The 16,079-nt window shown below is 39.3% G+C and overlaps 1 protein-coding gene across 8 annotated transcripts in view; it reads right to left on the bottom strand.

The window, feature by feature from the left end:
- The window catches only part of rnf32 (ring finger protein 32), a 221,848-nt gene that overhangs the window by 18,261 nt on the left and 187,508 nt on the right, over positions 1-16,079 (bottom strand). For 7 of the 8 annotated variants that reach the window (XM_061965817.1, XM_061965822.1, XM_061965819.1 and 4 more), the window contains one exon: positions 1,235-1,457. In XM_061965817.1, the coding sequence (XP_061821801.1) occupies positions 1,235-1,457 (223 nt within the window). Of the gene's footprint in view, positions 1-1,234; positions 1,458-1,771; positions 1,822-16,079 lie in introns of those variants that run through there. The other variant, XM_061965820.1, reaches the window with a different exon arrangement.

Genomic DNA, 16,079 nt, shown 5'->3' with positions numbered 1-16,079 from the left:
ATACTGCAGATTACAAGCTGGACGTAGTGAAATATGCAGCAGAAAACGGCGATCGAGCAGCAGAAAGAAAGGAAACGGCGCATACCAGAGGCGACACCGGGGAGGAAGATTTCATGGGATTTAGCGATTGTGAGTGACAGATTGTTTGGTAAACGTATAGCATGTTCTATATGTTATAGTTATTTGAATGACTCTTACCATAATATGTTACCTCATACTTCGAAAACCTCCCGGGACAAATTTTCTCCCAAAAATCTCCCGAAATTCTGGCGGAGCTGGAGGCCACGCCCCCTCCAGGTTTATTGTTAGGCAGTTTCATTAATGTCCTCCCAGTGCGGCAACAACACATAACAACAGCAGTCACGTTTTGACTACCGTAAAGCAGTTCGTCTGCCGTAAACAGCAATGTTGTGACACTCTTAAACAGGACAATACTGCCCTCTACTGTACATGCATATGTGACAATAACATGTACGGTTTTTAGAAAGTGCAATGCACAACTGCGCACACAACAAGGAGACGAAGCGGAATGCATCATCAGAGAGGGTGTTCAGCATGGTTAGAAAAATAGTGACAGAGAATAGAACAAGGATGGACAATTCAACCCTTAACTCAACAATGAGTAGATGAGTGTTATGTGTGTGTAAATAAATGAACACTGAACGTCAAGTATTTCTTATATATATATATATATATATATATATATATATATATATATATATATATATATATGAAATACTTGACTATATATATATATGAAATACTTGACTTCACCAAGTCAAGTATTTCTTATATATATATATATGTGAAATACTTGACTTGGTGAATTCTAGCTGTAAATATACTCCTCCCCTCTTAACCACGCCCCCCGCCACCTCCCGAAATCGGAGGTCTCAAGGTTGGCAAGTATGTGTTACCTTAACATACCAGGCACGTTCTCAGTTGGTTATTTATGCCTCATATAACGTACACTTATTCAGCCTGTTGTTCACTATTCTTTATTTATTTTAAATTGCCTTTCAAATGTCTATTCTTCGTGTTGGATTTTATCAAATAAATTTCCCCCAAAAATGCGACTTATACTCCAGTGTGACGTATATATATTTTTCCTTCTTTATTGTGCGTTTTCGGCCGGTGCGACGTATACTCCGGAGCGACTTATACTCCGAAAAAATACGGTAATTAATTTGCCCGCGGGCCTTGACTTTGACACCACTGTTTCAGAACAACCTACCCAACGTTGGAGGAGGTGGAGGAGGACCAAGTACATATTCTCGCTCCTCTGGAAGTTCTGGTCTCTGCACATCCTTTTGCTTCCCTCTCTGCCTTGAAGGTGTTCTGCTTCTGTACTTCAGCAGGGGGTCAGAAAGCAAGAACTGGGGCTCTAGAAGGTTCCTTCTGATGTGATCCTGAAGGGCCACTGAGGTGATCACCAACTTGCTGCTTACTTTACAATCCTGTGAAATACATTCAACCTCAAATATTCACTATTGTACTGTCGATTAACTAAAAAAAATGTTCATGTGTACCAAATGAAGCCACAAGTTTAATGAACTTTAACTAAGTTTACGTAAAGCGCTCACAGGTGTTTAGCATCTCAACAACGAGCTAGCATGGGAGCTACACGCTCCAAACGTCGCCACGAGTTTTTAAAGACCACAACACGGCGTGAGATAGTTCCCAAAGCAGGAAAACACTTCACTTCGGCCCCTTACTCAAACGGACACGCGTGACTTTTCATGAAAAGTTACTAATTGTGAAGAGAGCGTACCTTCCGCCTTGCCATCCTACCAGCGCAGTCTGTTTGGTTGCTAGGTAACACAGGCCCCGCCCACCCTAGCCCGAATGCGGAAAAGCTTGAGTGTGGTACGTTTCAAAATAAAAAAATGTGTCGTTTACTTATTAAATGTCCATCCATCCCATCCATTTCTTACCGCTTGTCCCGTCGGTTAAACTGCAAATTAAATAAAGTTAAGTCGGTATTATTTAATATTTTCAGATATTTTGTATCCATTTATTTTATCATTAGGAATTCAACCAATGACTAGATACAATTGTTCCGAATAAATATAATATACAAATGCACAATAAAAGAACTGTAAATTATATAAATGTCCTGTACATTGTATTTTTTATACATATTTTGTTCAAAATATTGATTCAAACTACCTTACTAAGATTCAACTTTACGTGAAATATAATCACTTTGTCCCAATTAAATATAATATACAAATGCACAATAAGAAATAACTGTAAATTATATAAATGTCCTGTAAATTGTATTTTTTATATATGTTGTTCAAAATATTGATTCAAACTACCTTCCTAAAATTCAACTTTACATTAAATATAATCACCTAAATAATTCAGAATTATCATATTTGTGTTAATCTTTACCCCAACTATATTTTTGTTTATTTTTTATAAAAGTTTCACACTTAAAGGGGAACTGCACTTTATTGGGGGTGAATGTTGCCTATCATTCACAATCTTTGTGTGAGACAAGCACACTTTTTTTTCTTTTAATCAATTCTAGCTCGTAAATAAACCCCGGCAAAAGTCAGCTAACATTGGAGGTAATGTATTTCGCTTAATAATAAGCGCTATAAAAAAAAATATCCAAAAACCCCAATCAACGTGATTTACACAAACCGTAAGTATACATATGTACTGTAGTAACAGGCACATTCATAATAACATGTCATATTTATGTATTTTGGTCGTATTAAGCATATGGCGGCGTATTAATTTCATAGGCACACTATTTCCTTTCACAACAACGACACTACTAATCATGGCAGACTTCATGCGAGACAACGACGACCACTTTGGGATAAATGATGATCCAGAACCTTATATTTTTGAGTCTGAATATACGGAGGATGAGCTACAAGTTTTAGAAGCTGACGACAACTTGGAGATAAATGATGATCCAGAACCTTATAGTTTTGAGTCTGAATATACGGAGGATGAGCTACAAGTTTTAGAAGCTGAGTGATAAGCTACGGAGCCCCTAAAGGGGCATGGGGGAAAACATTTAGTTTCTCGTGCGCACGAGATATGTATCACGTGCGCATGAGATACATATCTAAAAAAAAAACATTTTCCCCCATGTCCCTTTAGGGGCTCTGTAATAAGCAGACCCAGATTTATTGAAACACGAAGCATCATGTAGCAGTATTGCTAAGGGCTAAACAAGAAATACATTGATGATGGGATGTTCCTATCTTCCCGTTTGGATGAAGAATTAATCCCAAACAGAGCACAGTCTACCAAGTCAAATTCCAAATCAAAGCTGATTCTAATCATCCTCAAGCAGGTAACAAAAAAGTGGGTGTCTTTCTCGCCATCTCTGGGTCTAAGTTGAAAGTGAAAGTTGACCAACTTCTTGGTTTATGGCAACAACCTCCTACTCTACAGGTCAGAGGCATCATTTATTGTCTCGATATTAATTTTTACCAACTCAGAGGCGATGCAGTTACCTCTTTGTGATCACAGCGCCGCTAAAGTTAGGTAGTTTGTCTACATTGGCGCTTATAAGAACCATATCTCTAATACTTAGTCAATATTCAGGTCACGAGATCTAGGAGTACTGTTGCCAGTTTTTTAGAGGCTTTAGCTGCATTGTTAGCCGCCTCGTATTGCCGTATTTAAAAATAAGTTTCTCAATTCGAACATTAACTATCTAGTCTTTGCAGTGTATTCAAGTGAATATAAGTTGAAAAGAATTTGCAAATCATTGTATTCTGTTTTTATTTACCATTTACACGACATGCCAACTTCACTGGTTTTGGGTTTTGTAGCATAAAGACCATGGTGATTTAATTTAAACGTAGTCAGTCATAAAAAATATATATATATATAAATATCTCACCTGTCCTTTCTTTTTGTCAAAGTTGAAAACCCTTTCTCTATCACAAAACTGCACACTAAATCTATAGTTAAGCAGGAGTAATGTTGGTTTAAGAATTTTTGTTTTGTTTTGTTCTGTTAAGCAGAAAATACAGTATTTCTATTTAGAAAAATATATTTATTCAGTTCAATTCATTTTGTTATTTTGAAAAAAAAAACTAAACAAACAGATTATTAAACAATTTCTTTTCCATGTATTCGTATGATTCCAAAACCTGCACAGGTGAATAAATTCTGGTCTAAGTCAAATAGTTGTAAAATATTTGTGTGTAGATTGTCGGTCATCAGGTCGTATGATCCAAAAAGGTTTAATAGGAGGATTGCATATGACGTCACATCCCTTTTTCTTTTTGAGCTTAATTCACACAACGGTCAAGCAGCTTGAGTGTGGCATTAAAACAAGTGAGAGTGAGTGTAGAGTTTGAGCAGAAAATGTTGTATTGCTGTTCTGTTCTTGAGAAAGAGCTTTTATAGAGTCCTGAAAGAAGTGGTTCATTAAGGTTATAAAGTCAGGTAAAAAAAAGAAAGAAATGGCTCTTAAAAATATTACTTTTATCATCTTGTGGAATACAATCAGACCATGCTTGTGTCTGCATTGATCACTTTGTAAAATGTTTGTTTCGACATTTGATTTGTTTAGAAACTTTCTGGGATTGCAATCCAGTTTATTCTCGACTATATTAGTAGTGTTTGAGAGCAGAACTTAACGTAAGAAAAGGACAAGAGATCGCATTAGTTAGAATTTTTTTGTGGTTGCCATGCCTAGATATAACTACAAAGACCTGCTTGTGGAAATAAACTAACGTCATGTTAGGTGCTAATAATACATATTGTGATTGTTGGTCCAAACCACTGTATTTTTGTTGTCAATTTTCATAACAGAAACTAAAAGCTTAGTTGTTGTGCAGGAAAGACAAATGCTTTATTTGACACGGATGACCACATTATAGTGTCTTTGGTGATATTCGCTAGCATGAAGAATATATTCTTAATAGTATTAATACACTTCTCATAGAATCAACAGCATAAACTATATCTTGATATTGCTAGCAAACATTGCTGAACAACAGGGACATCTATAACTAAATATTTAGACAAAATATAAATTCACCCCATAAAAACAACTGCAGACTTGAATTGTAGATCAGACTAATATCGGTTGCAGGAAATCAACTGCAAACAAACGTATCCATTTCCTCAGTAGCGTTTCGATCGCAGCAGCATGGCACTCGTTATGTCAATCGAATACGTTGCTTAGCGATGCACGAATAAGTCCAACTTTATCTTTCAACGATTAATGCTTAATTTGTGGATCTCTCAGATGTAAATAAATGATGTGCCTCCAATCTTTTCTCCTCTAAATACCGCAAGTGTCAAGTGAAGTGAGGTAGCAGTAACCTCTTGGTGATGATAAATGGTTTAAATGTTGTTAAAAAATAATCTTCTTCCATCCATCCATCCATTTTCTACCGCTTATTCCCTTTTGGGGTCGCGGGGGGCGCTGGAGCCTATCTCAGCTACAATCGGGCGGAAGGCGGGGTACACCCTGGACAAATCCACCCCATCCCATTTAACATCTTTTTTAAACCTTTCCAAATAAGCCTAAATCTGCACTATAAACAGTCGCCTAATGGGGCTGAAACCCGGAAGGGCCTCTAGGTCACGTGATTGCAACCCACCTATTGATGCAAAGGAACCTTTCTGAGTAAGAGTCTAGTTGACTCTATTCAGCCTTCCCGAATAGTATAAAACTCCTTTCACACACACACACACAAAAAAAAAATCTGGTCCACAAGGTGTCCCTTTATTTTTTTCAGGGAGTTGGCAACCCAGTGTGTAAAAATATGTAACTAAAATGTATTGATAAGGGATGTCCGATAATGGCTTTTTGCCGGTATCCGATATTCCGATATTGTCCAACTCTTTAATTACCGATACTGATGTATACAGTCGTGGAATTAACACATTATTATGCCTAATTTGGACAACCAGGTATGGTGAAGATAAGGTCCTTTTTAAAAAAATTAATAAAATAAAATAAGATAAATAAATTAAAAACATTTTCTTGAATAAAAAAGAAAGTAAAACAATATAAAACAGTTACATAGAAACTAGTAATTAATGAAAATGAGTAAAATTAACTGTTAAAGGTTAGTACTATTAGTGGACCAGCAGCACGCACAATCATGTGTGCTTACGGACTGTATCCCTTGCAGACTGTATTGATATATATTGATATATAATGTAGGAACCAGAATATTAATAACAGAAAGAAACAACCCTTTTGTGTGAATGAGTGTAAATGGGGGAGGGAGGTTTTTTGAGTTGGTGCACTAATTGTAAGTGTATCTTGTGTTTTATATGTTGATTTAATAAAAAAATAAAAAAATAAAAATAAAATAAAAATAAAAATAAAATCCCTGATACCGATAATAAAAAAACGATACCGTTAATTTCCGATATTACATTTTAAAGCATTTATCGGCCATCTCTAGTATTGATGCATGTTTATATTGACAATTGTGCTGTTTCAGACTGTAATATTGTTCAAGTACAGATTATGTATGCAGCCCTTTGAGACACTTGTGATTTAGGGCTATATAAATAAACATTGATTGATTGATTGATTGATGTATGTCTAGCTTGTGAGCTATTGTGTGCTTAGCTGTTGTGTAGCTGCTAGTTCCTGGTAGCCTACAAGATTCAAGAAAAGATCAACCTTGTGTGCTTATTGGAGGACATTTAGATGTCTGCTTTGCACAAGTAAACACGCCGAAAGACTGCTTGTATCGGACATTTTACACGCCAGCCGATATAATCCGATTTTTTGGACCATTTTCTACAAACCCCGTCCATAAGAGTTGGGAAATTGTGTTAGATGTAAATTTAAACGGAATACAATGATTTGCAAATCATTTTCAACCCATATTCAGTTGAATATGCTACAAAGATTGAAATGATTAATGATGAATTTGATGTTCAAACTGATAAACTTTTTTTTTTTTCAAATAATCATTAACTTTAGAATTTGATGCCAGCAACACGTGACAAAGAAGTTGGGAAAGGTGGCAATAAATACTGATAAAGTTGAGGAATGCTCATCAAACACTTATTTGGAACATCCCACAGGTGTGCAGGCTAATTGGGAACAGGTGGGTGCCATGATTGGGTATAAAAACAAGAAAGGATGGGGCGAGGTACACCCCTTTGTCCACAACTGCGTGAGCAAATAGTCAAACAGTTTAAGAACAACGTTTCTCAAAGTGCAATTGCAAGAAATTTAGGCATTTCAACATCTACGGTCCATAATATCATCAAAAGGTTCAGAAAATCTGGAGAAATCACTCCACGTAAGCGGCATGGCCGGAAACCAACATTGAATGACCGTGACCTTCGATCTCTCAGACAGCACTGTATCAAAAACCGACATCAATCTCTAAAGGATATCACCACATGGGCTCAGGAACACTTCAGAAAACCACTGTCACTAAATACAGTTTGTCGCTACATCTGTAAGTGCAAGTTAAAGCTCTACTATGCAAAGCTAAAGCCATTTATCAACAACATCCAGAAACGCCGCCGGCTTCTCTGGGCCCGAGATCATCTAAGATGAACTCATGCAAAGTGGAAAAGTGTTCTGTGATCTGACGAGTCAACATTTCAAATTGTTTTTGGAAATATTCGACATCGTGTCATCCGGACCAAAGGGGAAGCGAACCATCCAGACTGGTATCGACGCAAAGTCTGTCTCCCATCGAAAATGTGTGGCGCATTATGAAGCGTAAAATACGACAGCAGAGACCCCGGACTCTTGAACGACTGAAGCTCTACATAAAACAAGAATGGGAAAGAATTCCACCTTCGAAGTTTTAACAATTAGTTTCCTCAGTTCCCAATCGTTTGAGTGTTGTTAAAAGAAAAGGCCATGTAACACAGTGGTGAACATGCCCTTTCCCAACTACTTTGGCACGTGTTGCAGCCATGAAATTCAAAGTTTATTATTATTTGCAAAAAAAAAATTAAGTTTATGAGTTTGAACATCAAATATCTTGTCTTTGTAGTGCATTCAATTGAATATGGGTTGAAAAGGATTTGCAAATAATTGTATTCCATTTATATCTAACACAATTTCCCAACTCATATGAAAACGGGGTTTGTATATCAGATTGGGACACCCCTACCAATAGTACATATAATAATATGAAAATAAAACCGTGTATACTGAAGACAGTTGTCACAGCATGCGTGCATGTCACTAATGATTATTTTATTGTTGGCGCATAGTTGGAAGCTGACTAAAGGAGGTTAGTGGATGTGACTCAGCCAGCTGTCGTCAGAACAAAGCTAAGCTGCTCATACCTGGGCCGTGAGCTCAGGGTCCCTCCCAGGTCACCTTCACGTTGAGAACAGCCCCCGAAAGCTCTCTTTTTGTGGGGTCCGATGAAAAGTTTGCCCCATTTCGCCTTTAAAACGGTTTTGCGGCCTTGGCTGAGACTGATTGGTGAAAGCAGGCTAACGGTGATGCCTGTCAATGCTTGGAGTCGTCTAAGAAAACAAAGCCAAGACGCGACTCTGGGAGAGAAGGAAACTTCTCAAGAGGCTGCTGCATTCTTGAGATTAGGGCAAGAAAAACTTGGACCACTGTCGTTAAACCCCAGACAAAGACGTGGAACAATTTATTAGCTAAGAATTCAAGCTGAGGGCTCAATCAAAGGCTGACGTCCACCCTGCCAGACTCAGGCTTTGGTTTGTTGTTTTAAGTAAATAATCATGCTTAAAAGATACGGCAAAGATGGGGCTCAAGTCCCCCCGCCCCCATAAAGCCTGCATTCTTCCAACTGTCATCAGAATGGATTTCAGTGTGTGCTTTTATTTTCAACAGCGACTTGTTTGTCTTAGCCCCCCCTCACCCTGTGAACACCATTTTTAAAGGCTTTTTATTTAACTTTCTTCTCAAAATACAACTCACCTTGACATGCAAAGATGAACCAAAAAAAACGATGCTACTGCTTCGTTAAAAATGTCAAAACACTATTTATTAGTATTATTTTATTAAATTTTAATTTTATTATATATTATTATTATTATTATTAAATTTTTATTTTTATTTTATTATTATTATTATATATTTTTTATATATATATATATATATATATATATATATATATATATATATATATATATATATATATATATATATATATATATATATATATATATTTTTCTCCCTCTCTCTCCTTTTCAGCCCGTCTGTCTGTCTCTGGCCTCCTATATGTGTGTGTGTGTGTGTGTGTGAGAATGTGTCTGTCTTTGGTGGTACCTGAGTGGGGTGGGAGGGAGGGTGGGTGGTTTGGGTTTTAAGGGAAAGGGTGTGAATAATTTACTGACTTTAAAATTGTACTGTTTCGACTTGCACTTTTTTCTGTCTATTTGAAAATGCCAATAAAAAAAGTTGGAAAAAAAAAAAATGTCAAAACACATATCTCCATATTCATGGCCACGTTTCAATGAGATTCTTCCAGTGTTAAAGGAAACCTTAAAATAATTTTACACACGATTTAATTATATTAAATTTTATGTTTTATGTGTCAAACATGGATTATAATTATAATTTATCATTAACTGGAATGTCAACCTTCTTTAAAAAATGAATTACACTTTTGAATTTGGATGAATCATGATTAATCACAGTTGCTACAAAAAAAATTGCTACATTGGTACTTTTGTTGACAACACTGCCGCGAGTATACTCCGCTAGTGTTGTTTGTCATCCATTGCTTGTTGTCGATGTACAAGTTGAGTTCTTGCTAGCGACCGGCTCAAAAAACGTGTTTTGCTTTCGGATTGCATTTCAAAGTTGTTGCGCGTCAATAAGAAAATTCATCACTGCAACTAGGGTTGTCATGATACCAGAATTTCATTAGTCAATGCCGATACCTATGAATTTCCACGATTCTCTATGATTATTTAATGAGAAATATGACAAATACTACAAGGTAATGCATGTAAGACAGGAGTGTCCAAACTATGGCCAAGTTCAGCCGGCTTACGTCTTAAATAGGGATGTCCGATAATATCGGACTGCCGATATTATCGGCCGATAAATGCTTTAAAATGTAATATCGGAAATTATCGGCATCGGTTTCAAAAAGTCAAATGTATGACTTTTTAAAACGCCGCTGTGTACACGGACGTAGGGAGAAGTACAGAGCGCCAATAAACCTTAAAGGCACTGCCTTTGCGTGCCGGCCCAATCACAAAATATCTATGGCTTTACACACACACAAGTGAATGCAAGGCATACTTGGTCAACAGCCATACATGTCACACTGAGGGTGGCTGTATAAACAACTTTAACACTGTTACGAATATGCGCCACACTGTGAACCCACACCAAACAAGAATGACAAACACATTTCGGGAGAACATCCGCAATGTAACACAACATAAACACAACAGACCAAATACCCAGAACCCCGTTGCAGCACTAACTCTTCAGGGACACTACAATATACACCCTCCGCTACCCCACTTTCCAACCCCGATCACCTCAACCTCCTCATGTTCCAAATTCCAAGCTGCTGTTTTGAGGCATGTTAAAAAAAAAAAAAGCACTTTGTGACTTCAATAATAAATATGGCAGTGCAATGTTGGCATCTTTTTCCATAACTTGAGTTGATTTATTTTGGAAAACCTTGTTACATTGTTTAATGCATCCAGCGGGGCATCACAACAAAATTAGGCATAATAATGTGTTAATTCCACGACTGTATATATCGGTATCGGTTGATATCGGAATCGGTAATAAAGAGTTGGACAATATCGGAATGTCGGATATCGGCAAAAAAGCCATTATCGGACATCTCTAGTCTTAAATGTAGCCCGTGAAATGCCATGAGTTTAACAAGGAATCTTTCCCACAGGAAGACTGCATTAATTTTAAAAGACTGCTGCTGATTGCTGCGATTTTGTCACCATCAAGTGGACAATATGAGTAGTTCAGGTCACTTACCTTTGATTAGGCCCTGTGGGAAGATAAGCGCAGCATTTACTTATATGACCCAATGCAAACAACCTTCCCTAGTCATGGTGCAAAATAAAATAAAAAAGAAATCACATAACACAACCTTGTCCCTGAACTTTATGAATATTATAGAACTGTTCATACACTATAAAAAAAAAAGCTAAATTACACATATTAAATCCATTACAAGGCATGATGGGAAAAATGCAAAACACTCTCCACACTTATCCAGGTTAAGCACATTTTAGTTTGCTTGATATTTCTGATTGATTACTTTAAGACGGTCGTCACGGAAGTAAACAAGGTCAGAGTCCAACTTTCACATACTCTTAATATCCAATTATATTAATTAATTAATAATAATAATAATAATAATAATGGATTAGGGCACGTCCGACCGGTAGGAGGCCACGGGCAAGACCCAGGACACGTTGGGAAGACTATGTCTCCCGGCTGGCCTGGGAACGCCTCGGGATCCCCCGGGAAGAGCTGGACAAAGTGGCTGGGGAGAGGGAAGTCTGGGCTTCCCTGCTTAGGCTGCTGCCCCCGCGACCCAACCTCGGATAAGCGGAAGAAGATGGATGGATGGATGGATAATGGATTCGATTTATATAGCGCTTTTCTATCGACTAGATACTCAAAGCGCTCACAGAGAAGTGAGAACCCATTATTCATTCACTCCACATTCACACTTGATGGTGGTAAGCTACATTTGTAGCCACAGCTGCCCTGGGGTAGACTGATGGAAACGTGGCTGGCAATTTGCGCCTACGGCCCCTCCGACCACCACCCATTCATCCACCATTGTGAGTGGCACTGCGAGCAAGGGTGAAGTGTCTTGCCCAAGGACACAACGGCAGGGACGTGGATGGCCAGAGACGGGGATCGAACCTGGAACCCTTGAGTTGCTGGCACAGCCCTCCACGGCGTAATTATTATACTAATATGAATATGATGAAGGTATAATAACCATATAGACATGTGCGTATGCTGCATAGTGTGATGTATGGCCATGTTGTCCCAGCAGCGACTGTGCTGAGATATGAATGAGAAAGGGCAGCCATAATGGCTTATTAACAATTATGTCAGCCTGAGAGAGCGATCACTTTGATCGCAGACAACGCAAATCTCATTATTTTATGACTTGACCTCTAATGCTTCCCCCTAACATGACTTTAATCGCCGCCGTGGAGTCCCCCGTGGTTTGTCTGGGAGGAAAGGCTGCGCTCCTTGCTGAGTAAGAAGAGGAAGAAGAAGAGCGTCATCATGATTAGACGTGTCCTTTGTAAATGAAATACAAATCACCCCGGCTTCTTTGCCTTCATTTACTAAGTGCTACATTACCTCATACTTTGGACCTAACAATGGATTTCCCATAAATCTGTGCTGCTTCAAATGATGGAGGGACTCACATATCACTAAATGTGCCAGCACTTATTAGCACTTGAGAACTTATTGATCCGCCATTGTGAATCATATGGTTTAGGGACGGTGCTGGGACCGACTGGCTGCGACATTTTTTTTTTTTTTTGCTTCTCCTCTCAATTAGTCCACTTTGTGCTGACTGCAGCCAAGACCAGTGCTGCTGGGATGCCTGCCACCTGACTCTGTCCATGCCAGCAGTGACTCAAACTGGTCCTCCTCTTAGCATAGCATCAGCAAAAAGTACAAAATTGTTACAATGGTGGTTACTTTAAAACGTTGTGGTATTTTAGGCGTCATATTGCGCCACACATTTTCAATGGGAGACAGGTCTGGACTACAGGCAGGCCAAACTAGTACCCGCACTCTTTTACTATGAAGCCACGCTGTTGTAACACGTGGCTTGGCATTGTCTTGCTGAAATAAGCAGGGGCGTCCATGATAACGTTGCTTGGATGGCAACATATGTTGCTCCAAAACCTGTATGTACCTTTCAGCATTAATGGTGCCTTCACAGATGTGTAAGTTACCCTTGGGCACTAATACACCCCCATACCATCACAGATGCTGGCTTTTGAACTGTGCGCCTATAACAATCCGGATGGTTCTTTTCCTCTTTTGTCCGGAGGACACAACGTTCACAGTTTCCAAAAACAATTTGAAATGTGAACTCGTCAAGACCACAGAACACTTTTCCACTTTGCATCAGTACATCTTAGATGAGTTCGGGCCTAGCAAAGCCGGCAGCGTTTCTGGGTGTTGTTGATAAATGACTTTTGCTTTGCATAATAGGGTTTTAACTTGCACTTACAGATGTAGCGACCAACTGTATTTATTGACAGTGGTTTTCTGAAATGTTCCTGAGCCCATGTGGTGATATCCTTTACACACTGATGTCGCTTTTTGATGCAGATTATCTGAACCTTTTGATGATATTACGGACCGTAGATGGTGAAATCCCTAAATTCTTTGCAATAGCTCGTTGAGAAATGTTGTTGTTAAACTGTTGGACAATTTGCTCACGCATTTGTTCACAAAGTGGTGACCCTCGCCTCATCCTTGTTTGTGAATGACTGAGCATTTCATGGAAGCTGCATTTATACCCAATCATGGTACCTACTTGTTCCCAATTAGCCTGTTCACCTGTGGGATGTTCCAAATAAGTGTTTGATTAGCATTCCTCAACTTTCTCAGTCTTTTTTTGCCACTTGTGCCAGCTTTTTTGAAACATGTTGCAGGCATCAAATTCCAAATGAGCTAATATTTGCAAAAAATACCAAACTTTTCCAGTTTGAACGTTAAATATGTTGTCTTTGCAGTCTATTCAATTGAATATAGGTTGAAAAGGATTTGCAACTCATTGTATTTTGTTTTTATTTACCATTTACACAACGTGCCAACTTCACTGGTTTTGGGTTTTATATATGACCTCGATCCCTTAGCTGTAAATTCATACCCTGAAAAGTCAAAGCCCATTTAAAAGTAGATCCCTAAATGACAGAGAAGTTAAGTCCCCTTAGGGTTAAAGGCAAATTGTGAAGTGCAATGAGGTGCGCCATCTTCAAAATCTGCCCAACCATATTGGGGTCAAGAGTGATGTGAGGCCAGGGATTGGAGAAAATGGAAAAAGGAGGATGCCTGCTGAAGGACGATGGGGATGTCTTGCATCTGGACCAGACAGAGACAAATTTCCTAATGTCCGTGGTAATCGAAGGCCACCCCGAATCTATGGGCAATGATGAACTGTAGCTCTAGATGACCTTGGATGAATGTTCCTATTGCAAAACTTAGATAATGGATAGCTCCCAGGTACTTGTGCTACTCTGTCTGCATTGGTCATCCTTCTCTCCACCTCAGACTGGGGTACCTTGACAACCCAGGCCGCAGGTATAAATGTCTCCGGGTCAGATTCCTCTGTGGCAAGGCCATTGGTCCTGGAGAGAGCGTCGGGCTTGAAGCTAAGCAAGTAAGGAGGTGTGTGGAGTGGCAGTTTGAGGTGAACCAGCTTGATGGGACAGAAAGAGGCAGGGGACTGTTTGCAGACAGTAATGCTGGACATGTCAAGCTCACCAACCAGCTCGATCCATGAGCTAGTCCTGAGCAAGCTTGGTGTGTTCCAGAGGGTGCAACAGGCACACAGGAGAATGTGTGTCAACGGGTAACAGGTTGTTGGCAGCAGGAGCAAGGCCAAGGTGGTTAGGGTCTAGGGTCAATTCTGGCCAAGAGAAATAGTTTTTGGGAAGAGTGGACCTAGGAGATTGTGGCAAAAAAGCAGAAGGGAAACAAAGAAATAGAAAGGGGAAGCGGACGACTAGAGGAGAGTGATGCGCACCAGCTGTCCTAGGTGGGAATTGCGAAGGCAACGAGTGTGGGGGACAGGGAGGATGGTGGATTCGTAAAGGTTGTGCTCCATTTGGGCCAGAAGCAGAGTCCACCCACAACACTGACGCGGAGCATGCACAGCGTCGGGCTTAACATTGCAGTCTTGTTGGTGATGGAGAAGTTAAAACGAGTAAAGAAAAGGGTCCAACATGCTTGGCAAGAGTTCAGTCTCTGAGTACCATAAATTCCAGACTATAAGCCGCTACTTTTTTCTACACTTTGAACCCTGCGGCTTATAAAACAGAGCGGCTAATTTATAGATTTTTCTTCAAACTCCAATTCACTGTGGCAAGTTTAGACCGGTTTATAGATGTGTTATGACCTTTGATCTAGGTAAAATCTAAGACTACAGGTGCAGATTGTGGAGGCATAATGACGGAAGAAATAACAGATCAATCGAACATTAGACTGAATAATCAACAAAATAATAATCTACCTTGGAATAAATAAGGGCTGCAACTAATACATTCACTATAGGTTGACTCATTAGTCATAGTCTGTTATTAGACAACTAGTCAAGAGTCTGAAAGAGATGTAAGGCATTGCCAGGGTACTCACAAGGCTGACGAGAAGATATGATGTGGCCTGTAAACTGCTGTGGTAGTGGTATTAACCTAACAAGAAGGAACAACACAGACTTGATGATCTGGGCGATTGCAATATAAATATAGGCAAGGTGAGTCATTCTCCGTCGAGCTGCATGAGCTCCTCCACTGGAGCAGCAAGCTGGTGGACTAGAGGAGTGGAGCAAGGCAAGGTGATGACAGCGTAGACCACAGCCGGCGTTGATATTGCCGGCCAGGCTGGTGTTTAAGGTCGTCAGCGCGTTCTTTCAAAAAATATAATTAAATACTAACACAATAAAATCATCATCTGATATCACTTGAGCCGAGCAGGATTTTCCCCCAATGTGTGCACTATAGGTCTTCGACTCGATCTGCTCCCTCGGACTGGAGTGAGTGCCACTTTTCTTGTCTTTTTTCGTAAAATCTTGCACTCTTCCGCCCTTCTTGATTACCGCCCTCGGAACTCGGAAGAAACGTTTATCTTTTTCACGTTATGAACGGTCCCAACAACCTAAAACAACACAAGCACAGGGCATTTTTCTTTGAGAAAAGCAAAATGCCGCCCAGATCGCTATGACAACAGACGCTCCCTAGCCCGCCACTTCCAGTTTGACGTATTTAATGAGCCAGATGTGACCTCAAGCGAATACAACCTATTGTATATCGTTGCAAGACATCCTGATGTTACAATATATATCGCAATATAGATTTTAGGCAATATCGCCCGTCCTTCTTGACTGCACTTAAATGTAGAATATATGTAGAATATATTT

The sequence above is a fragment of the Nerophis lumbriciformis genome, linkage group LG07 (genome assembly GCF_033978685.3).
Source record: "Nerophis lumbriciformis linkage group LG07, RoL_Nlum_v2.1, whole genome shotgun sequence".
NCBI classification, from domain to species: Eukaryota; Metazoa; Chordata; class Actinopteri; order Syngnathiformes; family Syngnathidae; genus Nerophis; species Nerophis lumbriciformis.
The sequence above is the reverse complement of the archived record's forward strand: the minus strand, read 5'-3'. Positions and strand labels throughout refer to the sequence as shown.